This window comes from Myodes glareolus, chromosome 10 (assembly GCF_982192425.1).
Source record: "Myodes glareolus chromosome 10, mMyoGla1.1, whole genome shotgun sequence".
NCBI classification, from domain to species: Eukaryota; Metazoa; Chordata; class Mammalia; order Rodentia; family Cricetidae; genus Myodes; species Myodes glareolus.
Window position 1 is genome coordinate 88,291,051 of NC_142035.1, and position 21,499 is coordinate 88,312,549.

At 40.2% G+C, this 21,499-nt stretch overlaps 1 protein-coding gene across 2 annotated transcripts in view; it reads right to left on the reverse strand.

Moving 5' to 3' along the window:
• The window catches only part of Nup160 (nucleoporin 160), a 55,002-nt gene extending 37,343 nt beyond the window's left edge, over positions 1–17,659 (reverse strand). The window contains exons 1-11 of one of the 2 annotated variants that reach the window (XM_085696516.2): positions 17,508–17,659; positions 17,145–17,256; positions 12,350–12,560; positions 11,160–11,382; positions 9,737–9,815; positions 8,820–8,934; positions 7,533–7,691; positions 5,087–5,164; positions 4,379–4,476; positions 3,267–3,351; positions 240–308 (exon numbers count right to left, since the gene is read on the reverse strand). In XM_085696516.2, coding sequence (XP_085552642.2) covers positions 240–308; positions 3,267–3,351; positions 4,379–4,476; positions 5,087–5,164; positions 7,533–7,691; positions 8,820–8,934; positions 9,737–9,815; positions 11,160–11,382; positions 12,350–12,560; positions 17,145–17,256; positions 17,508–17,607 — 1,329 coding nt within the window. In that variant the 5' untranslated portion in view covers positions 17,608–17,659. The remainder of the gene's footprint in view (positions 1–239; positions 309–3,266; positions 3,352–4,378; positions 4,477–5,086; positions 5,165–7,532; positions 7,692–8,819; positions 8,935–9,736; positions 9,816–11,159; positions 11,383–12,349; positions 12,561–17,144; positions 17,257–17,507) is intronic. The other variant, XM_048428300.3, reaches the window with a different exon arrangement.
• Between the last annotated feature and the right edge of the window lie 3,840 nt (positions 17,660–21,499).

A 21,499-nucleotide genomic window follows, 5' to 3' on the forward strand; every position in this document is an offset into this window, starting at 1 on the left:
ACACACAATCTGAACTCTGACATGCTCCCTTAGTTATTGGGAAGATGTTACACACAATCTGGACTCTGACAAGCTCCCTTAGTTACTGGGAAAATGTTTCCTACTCCTACCTCTCAGTCACAAGTCTTATTTTGTGAAAATAATTTTAAAGCAAATTACAATAGTATTTACAAGAGACTATATGTATATATACTCAGAAACAGTTTAAGTATTAAAACATTAGCTATTTGCTTGCTTACCTGTAAAGCTTTAGATAAAGCTGCATTTATGAATCGTCCTGGTGTAAACAGGCTTCGCAAATACATTTCCTATTAGAACATTAAAACAAAAGCTATATCATTCTGAAAAAGATGAAATTGGGAAAAATACAAAGCAAGTTGGTCACACTGACTCCAATGTGTGAATCTCTACTATATGAACTGTACTTGAGCAGCAAGCTATACTGCAGTTACATGCTTTCAGTGTAAGTGAAGACTGCAATGCTTCTGAGGTCTCGATGACAGGCTATTCTGAATGGTATGCATTCATACAGCACTCTGTTGGGTACACTGAAAAACAAGGTATCAGTTGTCAATCTTAAATGCAAAGGGTGGACTCAGACTGCTGATGATGTGCATTGGTAAAAGAGCAGTTAAAATAAACTGATTTTCATCCCATTTCCACAAGGACTCGCATATAAAAGAAACTGACAATAGGTACTGTAAATAAGAGAAAATATACAGAAAACACTTACACAAGGAATATAGACTATAATAGAAAACTTCCATGCTGCCTCATTATTTTGATAAGGCTCATGGGTTAGATTTGCTTCTAAGGATCCTGACTGACCATTACAGAGTCCTTTCTTCTGCTGAGCTGCTGTTTCTTTTTATTTCTACGTGCATTGGTGTTTTATCTGCATGTATGTCTGTGTGAGGGTGCCAGATCCTTTGGAACTGGAGTTACAGATGATTGTAAGCTACCATGTTAGTGCTAGGAACTGAACCGGGTCCTCTGGAGGAGCAGACGTTTCTCCAGCCCATCTGTTGAGCTTTCTGATGAGTAATAAAATGGACACAATGGAACAAAAGCCTACTAATGGTTAGTATGAGACTTTGGCTTTAAACAAAGCCCCAAACCCAGTATTTGTTAACTGAAATAATCACTAACCATTACTAATGAACTCTCCAGATTAACATTTCTGATACTTTTTTAAAAAAATATTTATTTATTTATTATGTATACAATATTCTTGTCTGTGTGTCTGCCTGCAGGCCAGAAGAGGGCATCAGATCTCATTTCAAATGGTTGTGAGCCACCATGTGGTTGCTGGGAATTGAACTCAGGACCTTTGGAAGAGCAGGCGATGCTCTTAACCGCTGAGCCATCTCTCCAGTCCCCAACATTTCTGATACTTAAAGTGGGGTTTCTGAAATGCATATCCTCGTCATTTCAGTCCACAATCATTAAGCTCATTGAACACTAAGGCATCAATTAGAAACTTCTTTCATTTATCCTGAAGATATATCCTTGAAAAACGAGGACACTGGTCTGTTATGTTTTATTGCTTTACCTTTTCAAATTTTCTTCATTGCATATATCTTTATAAACTTTAAATCCCCTGATGCTAGGAACTGAACCCAGGTCTGGTGCATGTACTTGGTCAGTAAACTATACTCGTCAGAATTTATCTGAATTCCACAAAATATTTAAACAGATACAAATACTAATTATTATAATTGACCATTACACATCACTTATATGTATCATTATCATGCTACACTTCACAAGTGTGCATAATTACTACATCAATTAAAATATTTGGAGATGTGGTGGAGAGTGGTGGTGCACGCCTTTAATTCCAGCACTTGGGAGGCAGAGGCAGGCCAACCTCTGTGAGTTCAAAGTCAGCCTACAGGACAACCAAGGTGTCAGAGACCCTGTCAAAACAACAACAACAAAAAACAACAAAAACAAACAAACAAACAGGTTTGGGGCTAGAGAGATGGCTCACTTGTTGCTCTTGTAGAGGACCCAGCTTTGGTTCTCAGTATCCACATAGCAGCTGACCACAGTTATGGAATATTATTTTAAGATGCTTTACATTCATATATGCTGTGAAATATCTGTTTAATGATGCAAAGATGTGTTGCATTCTTCTACACTGCATTTGTTTAACTTTGTGAAGCTGTGTTACTCTGCCTGCCTAAAACAGCTGATTGGTCTAATAAAGAGCTGAATGACCAACAGCTAGGCAGTAGAGAGATAGGCAGGGCAGGCAGGCAGGGAGAATAAATCAAAGAGAAAAGAGAGAAAGGAGAGGTAGACACCAGTGGCCAGACACCCAGCCAGTCATGGAGTAAGAAGGAAAGAGAAGTATACAGAATAGAGAAAGGTAAAAGCCCAGAAGCAAAAGATTAAAGGTATAAAGTTAAGAAAAGCTGGCTAGAAACAAGGCAAGCTAAGGCTGGGCATTCATAAGTAAGAATAAGTCTCTGTGTATTTATTTGGGGGAGGGGCGGTATGTCATCCATCCATAACTCTAGTTCAGGAACCTAGAACTCTGTGGGCAGCACACCAGTCAAGCACAGGGTGCACATAGAGACAAGCAAAATTCTCATATACATCAAATAAAATAATCTAAAGAAGAAAATTAAAAATTCTCAGCCATTGAAATGGGTCAGCAGTTAACAATGTAAAGGCACTTGCCACCAAGCCTGATGATCTCAGTTTGAACATTGGGTCCCCTACGGTGGAAGGAGAGAAATGATTACAGAAAATTGTCTTCTGACCTCCCTATCTGCACCATGTACATATGTGTCATGCTAGCCCAGAACATTCTATTCTGGACAGTGAACACATTAGGAATTAACACATCACTCAGGCCAGGCCAGTTCATCACGGGGCAGCTAACCACACAGAATGTAGACCCTATCAGGGGAAGAGGTATTATCTAAGAACAAAAACAGCAAGGAAGAAGCAGAATAAAGAGATGAAGTCCTGCTGGGCGGTGGTGGGGCATGCCTTTAATCCCACCACTCGGGAGGCAGAGGCAGGTGATTTCTGTGAGTTCAAGGTCAGCCTGGTCTACAAAAGCTAGTTCCAGGACAGGCTCCAAAGCTATAGAGAAACCCTGTCTTGAAAAACCAAGAGATGGAGTCCTGAAAGCACCATGCCAGCCCTGTCTGAAAGCAGACGCTGAACATCTCAACTACACAAGCCAGTGCATTTGCCTTCTCATTTCAGTCTGTACAAATTAGCTGACAGTTAACAGTTTACAAACTTACTCTGGGGTCTTGGTCATCTCTGATGACAATTTCTTCTTCTGGCAGAGGCTGCATAAAAACTGGATTCCACTGACCTGCAACATTGCTATAAGAAAAAAATCCAAAACTTTACCAAACCATAGCAATACACTTTGGCAGTATCTGAGTAGGGAAAGCCTCATCAGTGAACCCCTGTAACTAATCAATACTTAATTCTATTACTAAGTACAGTTCTTATAGATGTGTTCTTACTATCTTTGTGTGTGTGTATGTGTGCATGAGCAGGTGCACAGATGTGCATGTCTTTGTGGAGGTCAGAGTTCAGTGCCAAATATATTTCTCAATTGTTCTCCACCTTATGTTTTACTTATGATGATGATAATAATGTGGTAAAAGCATGCACACTGGTGCCACAGTAGATGCGCAGAGGTCAAAGAACCTTTCTAGTCTCTCTTTCCATCTGGGACTGTGTGGCTCCCGCAGCAAGCCCTCGTATTTACCGAGATGCCTCACTAGCCCCGACCTTATTATTTTGCAACAGGGCACCCAGTGGATCCACAATTCACCGATTTAGCTAGACTAAGCTGTCCACTAAGCTTTGCCTTACGAGCAAGGGCTTTTGGCTTTTAAGTGTGCACTGCTATGACTGGTTTAGAGGGGTGTTGGGGATCCAAACTCAGGTGTTCTATCTTAAACAGGCAACACCCTCAATTTAAAATCTGAAATATAAACCTAAAAATAGCTGTTTTCCTGTATAAGACAGTTCCAAAGAACCACCCTAGTTCATTTTATCCCTGATCTTATCTTAAGGAAATTGAGAATAAATAGGAATTTCAATGTCTTTGCTAAGTTGTGGGTATAAGGAACATGGTATTAGCAGTAAGCTTCCAGATTAGAAGTATTTTGGGTTCATACTAGTCCCCTAAGAAATATGGTATTTTATCTTAACCCAACCCTACATGTATTTATTTGCTCTAAAATCAAAAGGTAAAAAATATAAAAGGTGGCACTTTAGAAAATTATCAAGATCAGAATCCTTCAAATTAAATTACACAGTTATAGACGAAAAAGTCTCATCTCAGTGTGGCTCTGCCTATGGTTAAGCAAGAAGACAAAGATTAAATAGTCCATACTGTTCAAAGTTGATATATTTGACAATTGTTTGGTTCTCAGCATCGTGCCACAGGGCCCAGATATCCGTTGAGGTTAAGGCAAAATCGACCAGTGTCTCCTAGGAACAAATGGGGGAAAATAAGAAAGAAAAAAGAGCAGGGACTAGGTTTGTATTGACAATAGAGAAATATATAAAAGCACAACGTGGCATATGAACTTGATAAATCCCAACTTAAACTTTTTGTTTCTATATGTGAAGAGGGGTTGGAGAGATAGCTCTGGTTCAGAGTGCTGGCTGCTTTCCCAGAAGACCGTGGCTCAATTCCTAGTACCCACATGGTGGGCTTTCAACTGTCTACACATGAAATATTTTAATATAACCTCCCCACAATCCCTCCCCCCCACCCCCTGAGACAGGGTTTCTCTGTAGCTTTGGTGCCTGTCCTGGAATTCCCTCTGTAGACCATGTTGACCTCAAACTGATGGAAATCCGCCTGCCTTCGCCTCCTGAGTGCTGGGATTAAAGGCGTGTGCCACCACCACCTGGTTTAATATAATCTTAAAAACAGTTCAAGCCTTTTGAGACAGTCTCCCTATATTGCTATGCTGGTCTGGAATGCCTGTGTTCAAATGAGCCTCTAGCCTCATACTCACAAGCAGCTATGATTCTGAGGTAATCAACACTTTGTATTGTGCTTGTGTGAAATGTACAGGATGGTGCAACCTACCTGAGACGTGAACAGTGAAGAAATGTGATCTAAACTATAGCGATTATTCTCAGTGCTCACCAACTGGAAAATGCAGAACTGTTGAAACACAAGTTAATAGTTCATCACTCCATACAATCAACATGCTACTCTAAGAATTCACAATTCTCCTACCTCTGGATGCTGCAAATACAGGTGTATGCCACCATATTTAACTAAACTATAGCTTAAAAAATTTCCATCTTAACCATTTTCAAGTATGCAGTTTAAATACATTGATATTGCTGCACTACCAGTATACATGACTCTTCATCTTGCAAAATTAAAACTTTATTCCCATCAAACAACTTCCCTCTCAATTTTTATCCTTTCTTCCACTGCAACTACCACTGAGTCTACAACTACTTTAGAAACTACTAATGTGAAACCCTAGGTTTGACCCTCAGTGCCAATGTGAGTGCCTAATTGCATGTTTGCATGCACCCACACACTTCCTTTAAAATTAGAAGATAATTCATGTTTACGTGTTCAAATCCACCACCAGGATTAGGAATAGGACTCAGCTGTAGCGCACTTGCCTCGTGTGCGCAAGAAAACAAAAATAAGACAAATCTCACACTGCAAACAACAACAACAAAACACTATTTCTAAAACTAAAACTTTCAGATAGAAACATGACATTTGATGGGCCTGGGAAGGCGGCTCAGCATTTCAGAACATTTAGTGCTCTTGCAGATGACCTTAGATTTGGTTCCCAGGATTCACATGGTGGCTTACAATTGCCAATAACTCCAGGTCCAGGACGATCCAATACCCTCTTTTAGCCTTCACAGGTTCCTATAGTGCACGTGCTCATACATATAAATTTAAAATATATAATATACAAAACATAAATATTACGTATAATTATATATTAAGTATACAAAAATGCTTTTCTTAAATGACTGTTGAAGGCTAGGTTTAACTCAGTGGTAGAGTCACTGCCTTAAGTGTGTAAGGTCTTGGGTTCAATCCCTTACACTAGAGGAAAAGACAAACAAAACCGAAGGAATTAAAGCACAGGATACTTATGAATTGTATTTTTAACAATTCAGAGAATTCACTGTGCACTGACAATGTGATGACCTGTGCCTTAGACTGCAGGAAGGCAACTATTCACAGGATGATGAAAACATATTTTTTATATTTATTTATTATATGTGTGTTTGTCTGTCTATGTACGTGTACGTGAGTCTGTGCATTGCTGTTTCTACCGTGTGAGTTCAGGTCTGGCAGCAAACACCTGTACCATCTTGTCATTGCCCTCACCTAACAGGATCTTTTGAAAAAAAGTTCATCAATTCATCACTGTGGTATCTGTTATAGTAAAATACATTTTATAATTTTTCTCTGCTATATTTCTATCATTATGCATATGCATACTAAGTAGCTCAAACAAAACAACAAAAATCCAGGAAATGCTGACTGAGTACAGAATTTCTCAAAAGACTTGTGAAAAAGAATGAATTTATTCCATTTTTTCCCCAAATTTTTCTTTTGAGACAGTCTTATGATATCCCTTAGTGTGGCCTCCAAACAACAATAATCCTGCTTCAGTCTTCTGAATATTGGGATTTAGATATGTACCACAACACTAGGCCTATTTAAGTTTTCATTACATTTTATTTATTGATTTAGCATTTATGTATGTTTTAACATGCGCTCCATCACTTGTGTGGGGGCCAGAGGACAACTTTAAGGAGTTTCTCTCCTACCATATGTGCCTTGGGGATCTAGCTCAGGCTGTCAGGCTTGAAGGCAAGCACCGTTACTCACTGAGCCATCTTATCAGTCCTGTTATGAGAATTCCACTGTGGGGAACAGGTGTCAGGGTCTCAGGGCCCAAACAGGGAGAGGATACAGAGTCCAACAAAGAATTGTGAAGACAAGCAGGACAGAAACCTAGCATAGGGAATCAGAGTTGCAATAAGCAAGGAAGACACATCCTTTCTCTAGTAGGATTACAGTAAGCCTTCCCAAGTGTTGCTACTATTAGTATATTCACATATAAGGCACAACACTAAGCCAAACACAAATACCCAAAGTGGTTATTTATTATTTGATTACACAATTATATACACCCTGTATGCCTCACAACAGCAGTGTAAGGTTGGTGAACAATATTATTTGAAAACATTAATTTCTCCATAAGTACTTACTAACATCTATATTCCTTTTTAGCAATTTCATTTTTTTCACCTATATTTTCATATTTGCTTTCAAATTTGTTTAGTTTTGGTTAACTTTCCTTTAGACTTCCCTTTAATCCTTACCACCCTTCCACAATTTTCTAATTCATATATCAGCACAAAACCCAATCAATCACCCTTGAACAACTCAGCATTTGACACAGTGGGCTCAATGGGCCTGACATTTCCCTCAAGCAATCCACAGAGAATACCTTGACACACGCCTTATTTCTTCATACCTGTCCTCGTTTTGGGGCATGCATATATATTCCTAGGTAGAGCCCCATGGACGGTGAATATGCAAGTCGTAATTTATGTCCCGTTCCTGCAGTGAGTCGAAGGTCTTTGTTCACAGGGACATATTCCAGCATGTCAGCCACCATCAGGCACATTTGGTCCTGCCCAAGAGAAGAGTTAATAGGTGATGTTCTAGAACAGTGAGACTAGAAATACATCCCTTACCTTTAAAGAAAATGATTCTGAGGGGCCTGGCAAAGAGGCACATACACATCTTTAATCCCAAAAGGAGGCAGAGGCAGGCAGATCTTTGTGAGTTCAAGCCAGCCGGGTCTACCACAGCAAGTTCCAGGCCAGCTAGGACTACGATGTGAAACCCTGCCTCAAAACAAAACAAAATTACCAGCCTTCCTTTTTTTTATCTTGAAAACTGTCTTATCAACATGCATTTAAAAAGATGTTTTTAAAACTTTTATGTGTATGGATGTTTTGCCTCCACGTACATCTATGTACTACTTATGTCTCTGGTGCCTTTGGAGATCAGGTGTCTGAACTCTGGAAATGGAGATACAGTTGCAAATCACCGCATAAGTGCTGGGAATTGAATCCCAACTCTCTGGAAGAGCTGTCAGTACTGTTAACCAGTGTTAGCCAGGGCCATCTCTTCTCCCCTAGCATGGATTTTAGTAACACAATTGTGGGGACTAAAACCACCTGTAACACCAGTTCCAGGGGACCTGACACCTCTTCTGATGTCCGCAGGCACCAAGCATACATTAATCGTACATATTGCAAATAAGCAAAACAGTAATGCACATAAAATAAATCTAAGAAAGATTTTTGAAACAACCATTGTCCTTAAGTAAAGACTTTATCTTTTTAAAATTTATTTTTATTTTATATTTATTGGTGTTTTGCTTGCATGTGTGTCTGAGGGTGTCAGATCCCCTGGAACAGTTGTGAGCTGCAATATCGGTACTGGGAATTAAACCCAGGTCCCCTAGAAGAGCAGCCAGTGCTCTTAACTGCTAAGTCATCTCTCTAGCACTAAGACTATCTTCTATTACCTTTTAAACTCTCATATCGGGCTCAAATTATCAAAGTAAAAAAATAAGAATAGGGAAATGTACAGAAAAGGATGTTGATTCAAACTGTCAAGATCTGAAAGTATATAAAAATTTCCAAACCAAATGATCTGATCATCTTTAAATGAGCAGTAGGATAGATTTCAACTCTTCCACATTTCACACTCACACTTTAACTTAGCCAACCATAAATGCAGTATTTACCTTATAGGACCACATCCGTAGTTTATGATCCTGACACAGGGCAAAAAGGAAAGCATCGTGTTCAACACAATGAACAGCAAGACTGAGGGCACGATCTGAAGGCCCCTGATCACCCCTAAAAACAAAGGACAGGTTTTAGATTTTTTAACTACTGCAAATAAGCATATCATGAGAATTTGTGATTCAAGAGGTAAAATAAAACTATAATGGGTATTCTTAGCAGAAAGAACAAGAATTTACATGCTGGCATAAGACAAATACATTTCTATGTACTTTATACCAATTATTATCATAAAATCAAGTAGGTTCTACTATTATAAAAAGCAATTAATTTCATATTGGTTTAGCCCAATAGTCAAAAGCTTCCTTTTTTTTGAGACAGAGTCTCATTATATAATTCACAGAGATCTATCTGCATATGCCTCCTGAATGCTAAGATTAAAGTTGTGCATGAACACATCAGGTTTATTAGGTCTTTTTTAAAAGTACATTTTTAACTCGGTGTGTGTGTGTGAGAGAGAGAGAGAGAAAGAGAGAGAGAATGAGAATGAACACCAGGGTTCACGTGTGAAGGTCAGTGGATAATGTAGTAGCTGAGTTTCTTCCCTCCACCATGTGGGACCCGACATAAGACTTGTTAGGATGTCAGGCTCTGCAGCAAGTGCTTGTTACCTGCAGGAACATCTTGTGCACTCTACCTTAGCAGTCCAACTCAAATCTGGGCACAGCATGGAATTGGACATTGTGAAAACAGTGAAGTATGGTGTCAAAGTACAGGACTGCAAATAAGACAGACTCTAGAGTGCGGCTTTCCTCAGGCAGGAGTCATGCTATGCACTCCTAAACTCAGTACAACAGAATAACACGAGGATTACAATCTGACTGACCCCTTTGATTTCCTGCAGGGTACAACTTACCTTATAGCTGTAGGCATCCAGCCTGTGAGCAATCGCTGCATCACTGAACTCTGTTTCAGTTCCACAACTGATGCTACCCCTGCAACGATACCCAAGGAACCTCCTAATTATAACTTAACAGAATCAAGGAGGTCTTTATAATACATAACAGACTTCTACATTTTTACACTCACAAGGTTCTTAAATGTACTTTTCTACATATATCACACCTAAAATACTTTAAATTAGTACCAGATCATCTTTTATATATTCTTAGGAAAAATGTCTTGCCATTTACAGATAGGAGTCCATTCTTCCACTCAATAGAATCACTTCATATTTTCTTAATCACTGGGTACTTTTCATGCAGCAGTAGTTCTAGGTATTGGAGATTTAGTGGTAAACAAACAATTGCCCTGATGAAACTTAACATTCTACTGTTGGAGGATGAGAAAAGTAGGAAGTTAAATTAATAGTGAAAAGGAAATTAAGTATTGCTGGTATTGTGGAGGGAAGATGGCATTTTCAAAGGGTTGGTCAAGGAAGGCTTCATTGAGGAGACAGAATCATGAACTAAAAACATTGGTAGGGAATTCCAAGTTAGGAATATGCCTCATGTCTTTAAGAAACTGAAAAAGGCATATAGCTGGTATAGAGGGTGAGGGGAGAAGAATGAAAAGATGAGGTGAGAGATAGCACTGGGGTACTCAATGTGAGCCAATGTATGGAGACTGGGTTTATTCAGATCATTATCAACACTTCAGTAGAATTATTTTGTTTGCTAATTTACTTATGTGTACGTGTGTTTTGCCTGCACACATACACACACACACACCACTTGCATGCCTGATGCCCTAAAAGTCCAGAAAAGGACATCAGATCCCATGGAACTGAAGTTATGAGCTGGTATGAGTGCTTGGAATAGAACCCTGGTCCTTTGAAAGAGCAGCCAGTGTTTTAACTGTTGACCCATCTCTCTAGTCCCCTAACCAATGTTTAATATATCAATCTCCCTGAGAAGTTCCTGAAATGGGAGGGCAGATCTGGATACATTTAGGACTTTAATCCAATATTGCAGGCAAAAAACAGTGGTGACTTCAAACAGGGATCAGTTGTCAATTTGGTCCCAAAATTCATTCTTTGTAAACACAATACTTTTCAGTATGAGGGCAGGAATAGTAATTCATGTCTACTGTTGAACTCAGAATAGGGATACACACACACACACACACACACACAATTTGTTTTCCTATACCCAGTATTCCTTCTTCTAGTTCCTCATCCACTGAATAAATGTATAACAGCAGGAAGCAAACAAGCAACAATGAAGGCAGGAACAATACAGACTTAACCCTTGCACTGACAATGGATGGGACTGAATGTCTATGTTTTAATGTCACCATTGATGATGAAAGATAAAATCATGCTCCATTCCCATCCTTACCAGGTATGTCATAAGGAGGTAGTTTAAGAACAAAGATGCCGCCAGCAGCAGATGGTAGAGCAAAAAGAGCCTCCCCATCACTGCTAAGCCAGGCTGCAGAGGTGGTAGAATTTGGGGACAGTCCAGGTACTGTTGGAATTAACTGATAGTTGCAAGGATCTCTGAAATCAACTTTTCCAATGTCAGTAAATATTGACTGCATCTGACTTTCAGTTACCAGCTCCTGTAATGAAAAAGAATCTGTTTTGAAATAACCTGAATTTTGTTTAGTTCCTCTCAATTACTAAGAGTGTTTATTAAAAAAGATGTTGATGGGTTAGATGGATGGCTCAGTGGTTAAGAGCAGCTGTGGCTCTTAGAGAGGACCTGGGTTTTGTTCTCAGCACTCACATAGCGGCTCACAACTGCCTATAACTGCAGTTTCAGGGGATGTGCTGCCCTCTGGCTCCTACAGGCACTGCATGCAAGTGGTGTATTTATTCAGGCTCACACTCATACACATAAAAACAAATCTTAAAAAAAAAATGTTGAGCATGAGATAAAGGCCTTCTCCCTCCCTGCCAGCCAGACTGCCACTATGTGGCCCAGGTTGGCTGTGAACTTCTGTACAGCTGACATTGCTCTGAGACTTGAAATCCTCTACCTCAGCCTCCCTGTTTCTGGAATTATAGATGTATAAGTAAACTAGTTTATCAACTTAAAATGTCTGAACTTTTTTTTTTTTTTTTTCTGTAGCTTTGGAGCTTGTCCTAGAACTAGGCCTTAAACTTAGAGATCTGCCTTACTCTACCTCCTGAGTGCTGGGATTAAAGGCGTGCACCACCTCTGCCCGGTTAAAATGTCTGATCTTTATGTTGTTGAGACAGGGTCTTATGAAGCCCAAATTGGCCTTGAACTCCATGATGACCCTGAACTTCTGACCTTTCTGTTTCCGTCTCCTAAGTAGTGGGATTATAGGCACAAATTCGATTTATGAGGATGGAACCCAGGGCTTTGTTCATGTGAGGCCAGCACTCTATGACTGAATACCATCCCCAAGTTTAACTATTTCAAACCATAACTATAAAGTATGTTTGGTTAACAAGGAATCCAATTTTTTTTTCCATTTCAAAGAATATCACTCCAGTCCTAAATCTGTGATAGCTAGCATAATATGGGAAACAAGTTATTGCACATAACAATCAACTTACACTTCTGTACATACGGGAAGGGTGTGGTAAAATTAATCTATGCACTGTCTGATTGGTTAATATTAAGATTATCACATGATTCTGAGTTTCAGAGACATGAACCCCACTGGGTAAGAGGCTGCAATTTTGGAATTTTAGACGAACTGCATTATTCAACAAATTTATGTCCAGTGATTCCTCCACCAGCTCCAATGTATCCCCAGAAGTCTTCCTGTTTAAAGAGAGAGAGAGAGAGAGAGATTAATTAAAATTTCCCTTTCTCAATGACTGCTGCACTAAAACTCATAATAATCGTGTCTAAATGAACTCTCCAAATTTGAAAAAGATTAGACAATCCAATTTGGATCCCTTTTCTTCTCTCCTTCTCTCCCCACCCCCCAACCCCTCTCCAGGGTCTCTCTACATAGCCCTGCCATGAAACTCACTACATAGACCAGGACCAGGCTGGCCTCAAACTCACAGAGATCTACCTGCCTCTGTCTCTTGAGAGCTGGGATTAAAGGAGTGCACCATGTGTGGTTTAGACCACTTTTTCATTTAAGAACATATTATATAAACTTATAAAACACAACAGTACAACAAAATCTAAATCTCATTATGGTAATATTAAATATACATCCATTTCCTAAGCCCCTACTTAAGATAAATTCTGCTATATAAAAATTAATCCCACCCATCACTTGTAGAAGAATGAGGTATCCACGTACACTATAGCACCAAATAAGCACATTTTCCTTTTCTATTACTTTTCAACATATTAAAAAATAGCAATTTTATGAGTTTTGCTCTTGTTTTATAAGGGTCAGTATTTAATATTTACTTATTTATTTGTTTGTTTTTTTCAAGATAGGGTTTCTCTGTAGCTTTGGAGTCTGTTCTGGAACTAGCTCTTGTAGACCAGGCTGGTCTCGAACTCACAGAGATCCGCCTGCCTCTGCCTCCGGAGTGCTGGGATTAAAGGCGTGCACTACCACTGCCCAGTTAGTATTTAATATTTTTAAAAATATAAAAATAACTGCATGTTGAGCCTACCAAGGTTGGTTTCTACACCATTACGTCAGTCCAACTTCCTACTATGCTTCAATGAGAGTTTCTGAATAAATGGTAATAACCACCTTAAGTACAGAGGTAACTGTCATGTGTATTTGGATATCTGCAGACTTAGAAAAGTATTTGAATCAGAGCTGACATTCAATAAACACTGTCTGATAAGATACAAATGCAGATGAAAACAGCATGTGGCAGTGGGAAGAAGGGGGCTTTATTCAAATCCATATCATAATACAGGAGCCACCCCTACTGCCTGTGCTGTCATTTGTACCCATCACAGATGTTGCCACTTTACCTAATTCTGCAAGGTATTTCTTACCTTTGCCTTCTAATTACTTATCATTTTAAAACACCTGTAGCACATACTCACTAGTCTATGTCAACATGTATGATGCTAGTTTAGAATTGAATGTCTCCCAAAGTCTTATGTATTAAAGGTTTAGTCTTCAAGGCACTACTGAGATATGGTAGGACCTTTTAAGGGTGAGGCCACAGGACCAAAGGCAAAAATAGATCAATTCTGGACCCGAACTTCTAAAACTGTGAACTAAAATAAAACCTTTCTCCTCAGATTCCAGTTAGTTGCCTCTGCAAATTCATAGGTTCTATGCCCACAAATTCAACTAACTACAAATTGAAAACCAAACCAAACCTGTGTTTGTATCTCTATTCTCTTTTCAACATCCCTCTATGCAGCACAACAATTATTTACATAGTATTAACATCATATAAAGCATTGAAAGTGGGCTAGAGTGAACTAAAGTATGCGTGGCCATGCAGATCACCTGCCAATACTGTGCTGTTTAACAGCATGGAGACTGTTTGCAGACTGAGGTGTCTGAAGAGAGAGGTGCTGGAACCAGTCCTTAAATACAGACGGACAATGGCTCTTTGACTTTATCCTTATCCTTAGGGCCCCCTTTTTTCCCATTCCTTTTCTTGAGCTATATATTTTTCTCTGCTCCCCTCCCCTTCTACCCTCTCCCGTGATCCCCATGCTCTCAATTTCCTCAGGAAATCTTGTCTTTTTCTACTTTAGGGCCCTTTTCTTAGGAGCACCAGGTTATACTTAAGTGACTGCCAAAGGTTTCTCCTTTACTCATCTTGTTGTGAGCACACTGACTTCAGAATGATTAAATGAGCAACAATCAAGACTAAAATTTAAATTATATATAGCACGTACACACACATACAAATCAACCAACTTAGTCTTCCTTAAATTTCAGCCTTTAGTTTTATCCCACTGCTGCTTTCAGATAAATATATTCTTTTATTAAAATTGTTCTCACTAGTGCTTATGATGGCACATACCTTTAATAGTGGCACTCTGGAGTTAGAGGCAGACAGATCTTTGTAAATTAGAGGCCTGCTTGGCTACATAGTGAGCTCCATACCAGCTGGGAATACACAGTGCAACCTTGTCTCCACCTACCAACTCCTCACAGACACAAAAAGTTTAACAGATTGGGGGCTGTAAGGATGGCTCAGTGATTAAGAACACCAGTTGTTCTTTCAGAAGATCCAGGTTTGATCCCCAGCACTCACATGGTAACTCCAGTTCCAGGAACCCAGACAACCTCTTCCGGTCTCCAAGGGCACCATGTATGTACGTGATGCACATAAGTGCATGCAGGCAAAACACTCATACACATACTTTCTAAATCTAAAAAAATTATTTTCAATATCCTATTCATAAAGTACTTTTGAACTTTATCATTTAAAATAAATTTTCTTCATTTTCCTTCTCCAATTTTCACTTCTTTCAAGTGGTTCTCTGCAGCTTTCTTTATTATAACTGTTACCTTGACAGGAGGAACGCCACCTAAAAGTTTCTCACCTTGACTCCTTTTACTGAAATTCAGCTCTTACTCCTGGGACTGCTGTCTTTGGTACATGTAAATTGTGGTGCTATTTTTGACTCAGCTGACTGATTTTACCCACAATAGAGGAAAGAAAAAAATGCTATGAATGAATCTAGGCTTTTCTATTCTTAGAGTAAAAGTTCTTAAAAAAAAAAATCTACTGATCTTTGCCGAGGGACAGATAACCTAGCAGGAAATAACTTAAAGCAGAGTACAAAAAACACCAAGAGGTGGGCTGGAGAGACAGCTGAGCAGTTAAGAGCACTGGCTGCTCTTCCACAAGACCTGGGTTCAATTTCCAGCACCCACATTGCAGCTCACAACTGCAATCTATAACTCCATTTCAGGGATCTGACATCCTTAAACAGACATGGAAGAAAAACACCAATGCACAAAACATAAGAATAAATAAATCATATTTAAAAAGTTAAAAAAATCCAAAATATCAAGAGCATTTTGTGTTGATATTCTTAAAATTCAAGATGGATAAAATAAAAATGGACAAAAATTACCCACAGAAGGTCATGCAACTAAAAAAATGATAAAACATAATTATTCAAATATATATATTTGGGGTAGGGATGGCCTTGTTGGAGGTGTGTCACTCAGGGTGGGCTTTGAGGTTTCAAAAGCTCAAGCCAGGCCCAGAGGCTCACTGTTTTCCTGCGGCCTGCTGATCCAGAAGTAGGACTCTCTAAGCTACCTCTTTAACATCACATCTGCCTGCATGCCACCGTGCTTCCTACCATAATGACAATGGACTAAACCTCCGAACCTGAAAGCAAGCCCCAATTAAATGCTTTCCTTTATAAAAGTTGTCATGGTCATGGTGTCTCTTCACAGTAACAGAAACCCTAACAGCCGGGCAGGGGTGGCCTTCAATCACAGCACTCGGGAGGCAGAGGCAGGTGGATCTCTGTGAGTTCAAGGTCAGCCTGATCTACAAGAACTAGTTCCAGGACAGGCTCCATAGCTACAGAGAAACCCTGTCTCGAAAAACCAACCAACCAACCAAAAAAAAAACAAACAAACAAAGACACATCTATGCTTAAACGAGGCCAGACCCATGCTAGGATATAAGAAGATTCATCCAAGGTACAGAAGTCTAACTCCCTATCACCTTACCTACCACCCTATCCACATACTTGCCTCCAAAACCAAGTCTCTTTCATTAAAACACTGATCTTGGCTTTTCCAGGCACCTTCTTCCTGCATCCATCCTTTTCTTTCAGTCTTTCTTTGATATTCAGATTCTTTGTTCCCTGGCCTCCCCTCTAACTCAGCTCTCAAGTTTTGCCCATTACCCTCCATGGTCCGACTGAACCTCTCTTTGCCCACACCTAGCTAATTTTTTTTTGATTGTTTGGATATAACTGTGATTTTCTACCCTCCCTCCCCGGTCAATAACACCTGATTATCCCATTAGCTTTCTGGGGCAAGCATGAAAATCTGTATTTATATACCTATATCATTAGTTTAGTGTCGTTTTTTGTGTGAAACTGACACAACAAAAGTGGTATCTACTATATTTCTATCCTTACATAGCTACAATATTTTGCACCATTTCCCAGTACTCAGCACCATGTATGACAACGTACAAGTTCAATCTCATCGGCAGAAGCAATATTGACAAAGACTATATTGACACTATAAATATATGTCTAAAATGGGTGTTCAATGTTGTATCTCCTCAGCTACGTTCCTTTGTTTTTAAACTGCTAGAAGTATAACTCTCCTAGAATCGATTATGACAAGAACTGAAGGCAGTGATTCTCTTTTCCTATGAGTAGATTTCTGCTGGACGTAGTAATTTGGAACAGGCACGAATATTCATACATCAAACAACCCTACCTTCCAGGGGCTTAGGGAAACGCAGCACTCACCAATGAATGAACCTGTTTCTGGTGACGGAGAACAACTTGCCACTTTCCACATAATAGAAGCCTCCCGCGCTCTCACTGTATTTCACGGCTCCAAACACAGCATTTGCAGTCCCTGAAAAATGAATGTGGTCGGCTCGCACACGTGGTTCTCTGGGGAATGTCAGGCACTGAGGAGTGCTGAGGAAACAGAGTGCAAGGGACTGACTGTGCACACAACGGGACGTGAGAAAAGGAGAAAGAAATCAGGGTGTGATGCACAGGCTTTGGACATGTGGACTTGGACAAACCAGGAAGGAGGCCAAAGTCGTACTTGACGAGCCCGAAGGGAAGCAGTGGCTCCCTTCCCCCAAGCCCTTTCCGTACCAACGCCGCGGGCTGTAAATTCCCGAAAGTGCCTGGGCCTTTCGCGTTCAGCTCCGCTCAGCTCCACGAAACTCCGTTCCAGGGATCCCGCCGCCGCCATCTTCCCGCCGTCGCCGCGAGGCCCGACGGGACAAGGGCGGGTCGCGTCGCTGTCGTCACTTCCGGGGATGTGGCGCAAAGCTAGAGTCACGGCGGGTCTGAGTGGCTGAGAACCGCGAGTCTGACTGTCACCCGCGAGTTTTCTTCTGGGAGCCGTCAGCGGCGCCGACCGAGGCGCGCCCTTTCCCGGCGGCCTCGAGCAGGGGCGGGGCTGTATGTGTTTCCATTTTGAAAAACTGGCGCGGGCGCTGGGGAAGAGCCCTAAGGGGCCTGTGTCCTAAACCACGGCCACCTTTCCCCTCGGTCTGATTGCGTAGAAGTAGTCACCCAGTCTCTTCCACGTTCAGAAAGACGGAAGAAAAGTGAATGGAAGAGGGAGCTTTTATGTTGAATTTTTTACGAGACTTTTTTTTAAATTTTAACACACCTTCATATATATGCATATTTTGGAATAGCAGCTCTCTTTTCTGATCCTCCTGGCTCGTCTCCTGAATGCTAGTGTTTCAGGCACTTGCCACCGTGGCCGACACGGGTCTGATGTGTTGAATTAAACATTAAAGCGGCAGCCTCCTAAGGTGATCAAAACGACATCAAGCGTACAAATAAATAATTGTGTGTGGGTTTTGTTTTTTTTTTTGAGGGGGGAGTTTTTTTTTTTTTTTTTTTTTGGTTTTCGAGACAGAGTTTCTCTGGCTTTGGAGCCTGTCTTGGAACTAGCTCTGTAGACCAGGCTGGCCTCGAACTCACAGAGATCCGCCTGCCTCTGCCTCCGAGTGCTGGGATTAAAGGCGTGTGCCACCACCGCCTGGCCAAAGAATTGTTTCTTATTCTTCACTGGGACCTCTCAGCTCTCTGGAGGTTGAGACAAGTGGATTGCTCATTCACAACCATCTGGGGCTACAGTGAGATTCTTTTTTTTTTTTTGTCTGTGAATGAACGAGTAAATAAATAAAACTATCTAAATCCAAATTTACAGTTTAACATGTTCCTTGGCAACTTCATCAGAATCCTAACAGTGGGCTGTTCCATAACTCTGCCCCAGCAATCACATTTTCCTTGACCATTTTACTGCCTTAAAGAACATTTTTGAGATTGTAACTGCCCACACCTTTCTCAACCTTCCTCTTAGTTTACTCTGAAAATCCAAGCATCCGGGCTTGTGTGGGCATCAGCTTTGGGAAGCAAGTTAGATCAGGAGTTCTCTAGGTCACTTTTCAATCTGTGTCAAGACAGCCTGAGGCTGTCTAAAACCCTGGCCCAAATCAACAAAAATCAGTCAAGTGTGACGGTCCCCCTCTTTAATCCAGATACTTGGGAGGCTGAAGCAGGTGAATTTGTAAGTTCCTGGACAGCCAGTGCTTTATAGAGACCCTGTCTCAAAAAACAAACAATAAAGGTGACTAGGGAGAGGTATAGCAGCTTGCTATTTAAACATGAGAATCCAAGCTTGGATCCCCAACTGTCCCTGATTATAGAGAGACACCCTTTCTACTTCTACTTTAGGTCACCTGATGAATATTTTAGCAATTCTTGTTTGTATCTTTAACTTTTCCATTTTTACCAAATTATTCCTCTAAACATACAAATATGTGTCATTTCTCTTTACCATAAAAAAGCCCTTATTAGACTCACCTTCCTCAGTTTCACCCCCCCCCCGCCACCTCCCCCAATACAAACATGGTTTCTGTGGTCCTGGCTAGGCTAGCCTCCAACTTAGTAGTAGCTGATCTTGAACTTCTGACGGTCCTGTTTCCACCCTCAAGTGCTGAAATTACAGGCCTGTGTTCTACAGCCAGCTATGCAGTGTTAAAGATTGAACCCAGGGTTTAATGTGCACTTCACAAGCACTCTACCATTGAACTAGCTATATCCTCAGCCCTTTCATTCTAGCGCTGTCTCGTTCTCTCCCTCCTCCCTCTCTCTTTCTTCCTCCCTGTCTCCTACCCTCTCTCTTTTTTTTGAAACAGTCTCTTATGTATCCCAGGTTGGCCTCATATAGTTTGGATGGGTTGGGATAATAGGGAGATTAGTGTGAGCTTACTCACACTAATAATAACAGTGAGTAATAGTGAGATGAACTATTATTTATAGACAATTTATATTAGTATAGATTCTTGTATATTGATACAAATTCAAATTGTATTTGGTATGTCAAATATGCTCCTATTTCTGTTTACAATATTTTTACATCTATGCAAAGTTATTTTGTCATATTGTTTGCATGCATGTTTCTACCTCTGCTGTGGGACAATGGTCTTGTATCCTGTAAAGATTTGTCAGTTGTATTGCTTTAATAAAACACTGATTGGTCAGTTGCTAGGCAGGAAGTAGAGGCAGGGCAATGAGAACAAGAGAATTCTAGGAAGAGGAAAGGTGCAGTCTGCAGTTGTCATCCAGATGCAGAGGACACAAGATGTGACTGCTTCACTGATAAAAGGTACCAAGCCTTGTGGCTAACACAGATAAGAATTATGGGCTAATATAAGTTATAAGAGTTAATAAGAAGCCTGCGCTAATAGGCCAACTAGTTTATGATTAATGTAGACCTCTGTGTGTTTCTTTGGGACAGAACGATTGCGGGACTGAGCGGGACAGAAATCTTTGTCAACATACCTCTGTTTAAGATCTTTTGTATATTGGTACAATTTTAGAATATATTTATCATGTTGCACTATACATTTCTACCTCTAATCAAGATACTTATACATTGTTTACATTTTGAGGTCATTGCCCTCATTTGCTGCACATTTGTTTAAAGATTGTTTAATAGTCTAATATGGAGCCTTAATCTTTAAGCTATATAGGTAATAAGAATTACAGGTTAATAGTCATCCATGTTTGTTATACTTATAGTTAGACTAGTCAGGTTCTTTAGATGCATAGAGATTGTATTGCACATAGATAATTAATCTTCAAACACTTCAAAGAACTATAGAATATGGCATATAAATAACTTAGGATTCTGTTGATGTGAGACACGATTGATCCTGGCAACACTGATCTATTCCCGAGAGAATATTGGGCACTGAAGACACTCCACTTTGAGCTTGTTTTCTTCTTGACAAAACTGGCCTTTGGGCAAAGAACTGCCCCTGCCTCGACCACTGACAAAATGCATGGTGTTCAGACTGGACAAGCAGGATACAAGAAAAAAGACTGCCAAACCTTGCCAAGACAAGATCAGATGGTTTTTCAAATTGTTCTGCCTCTGAAAATGGTCTGTCAGATACTCTAGGCCTTAGCCAAAGTTGGTTGCCCCAATGCTGCAAATAAGACATTGAGTGATTGCCAGGTAGCCGATTGTCTCTGTCATTTTTACATCTTTTGGAAGTTGCTTGGTTGCACCTCCTGTTTACTCAAGTAATATTATTTCCCTTCTCAGGTCTTTGGTGGGGTTGAAGACTAGATAGTTGTAGTTACTTTCCTCTCATGACTTAGCCAAGCCATTTTAAATATAAGACTTAGACTCCTTAGGATAGGATAACAATTGAAACATTTAGGCATATTTCTTGCTTGATATTGTTTATGCTGGTTATAATTCTAATTTTTATGTATGCTTTTTGGCTCTTATTTTCCCTGGACAATGGTTGATATTTGTTCTTATTGTATATAGTTTTGTATTAGGCTTAGAACTCTCCTATTTAGAAAAAAGGGTGAGGTGCTGTAGGAGCTCCTTCAGTCAATAGCCTTTAAGATACCTGCCCACTTTGGGCGTGTTCTCATGCAGTATAAATGCAGATGAAAAGTGTGTGTGAGTCTTTTGGCTGCTGGATTTGGTTCCAGTTCCGAGTGCATGCAGAGGTCCGTGGATCATCACTCTTTCTGTGAGTAGTTGGGAGTGACCTGATAGCTATTTTGAATATGTGGGGGAAACGACACTAAAGTCATGTTCC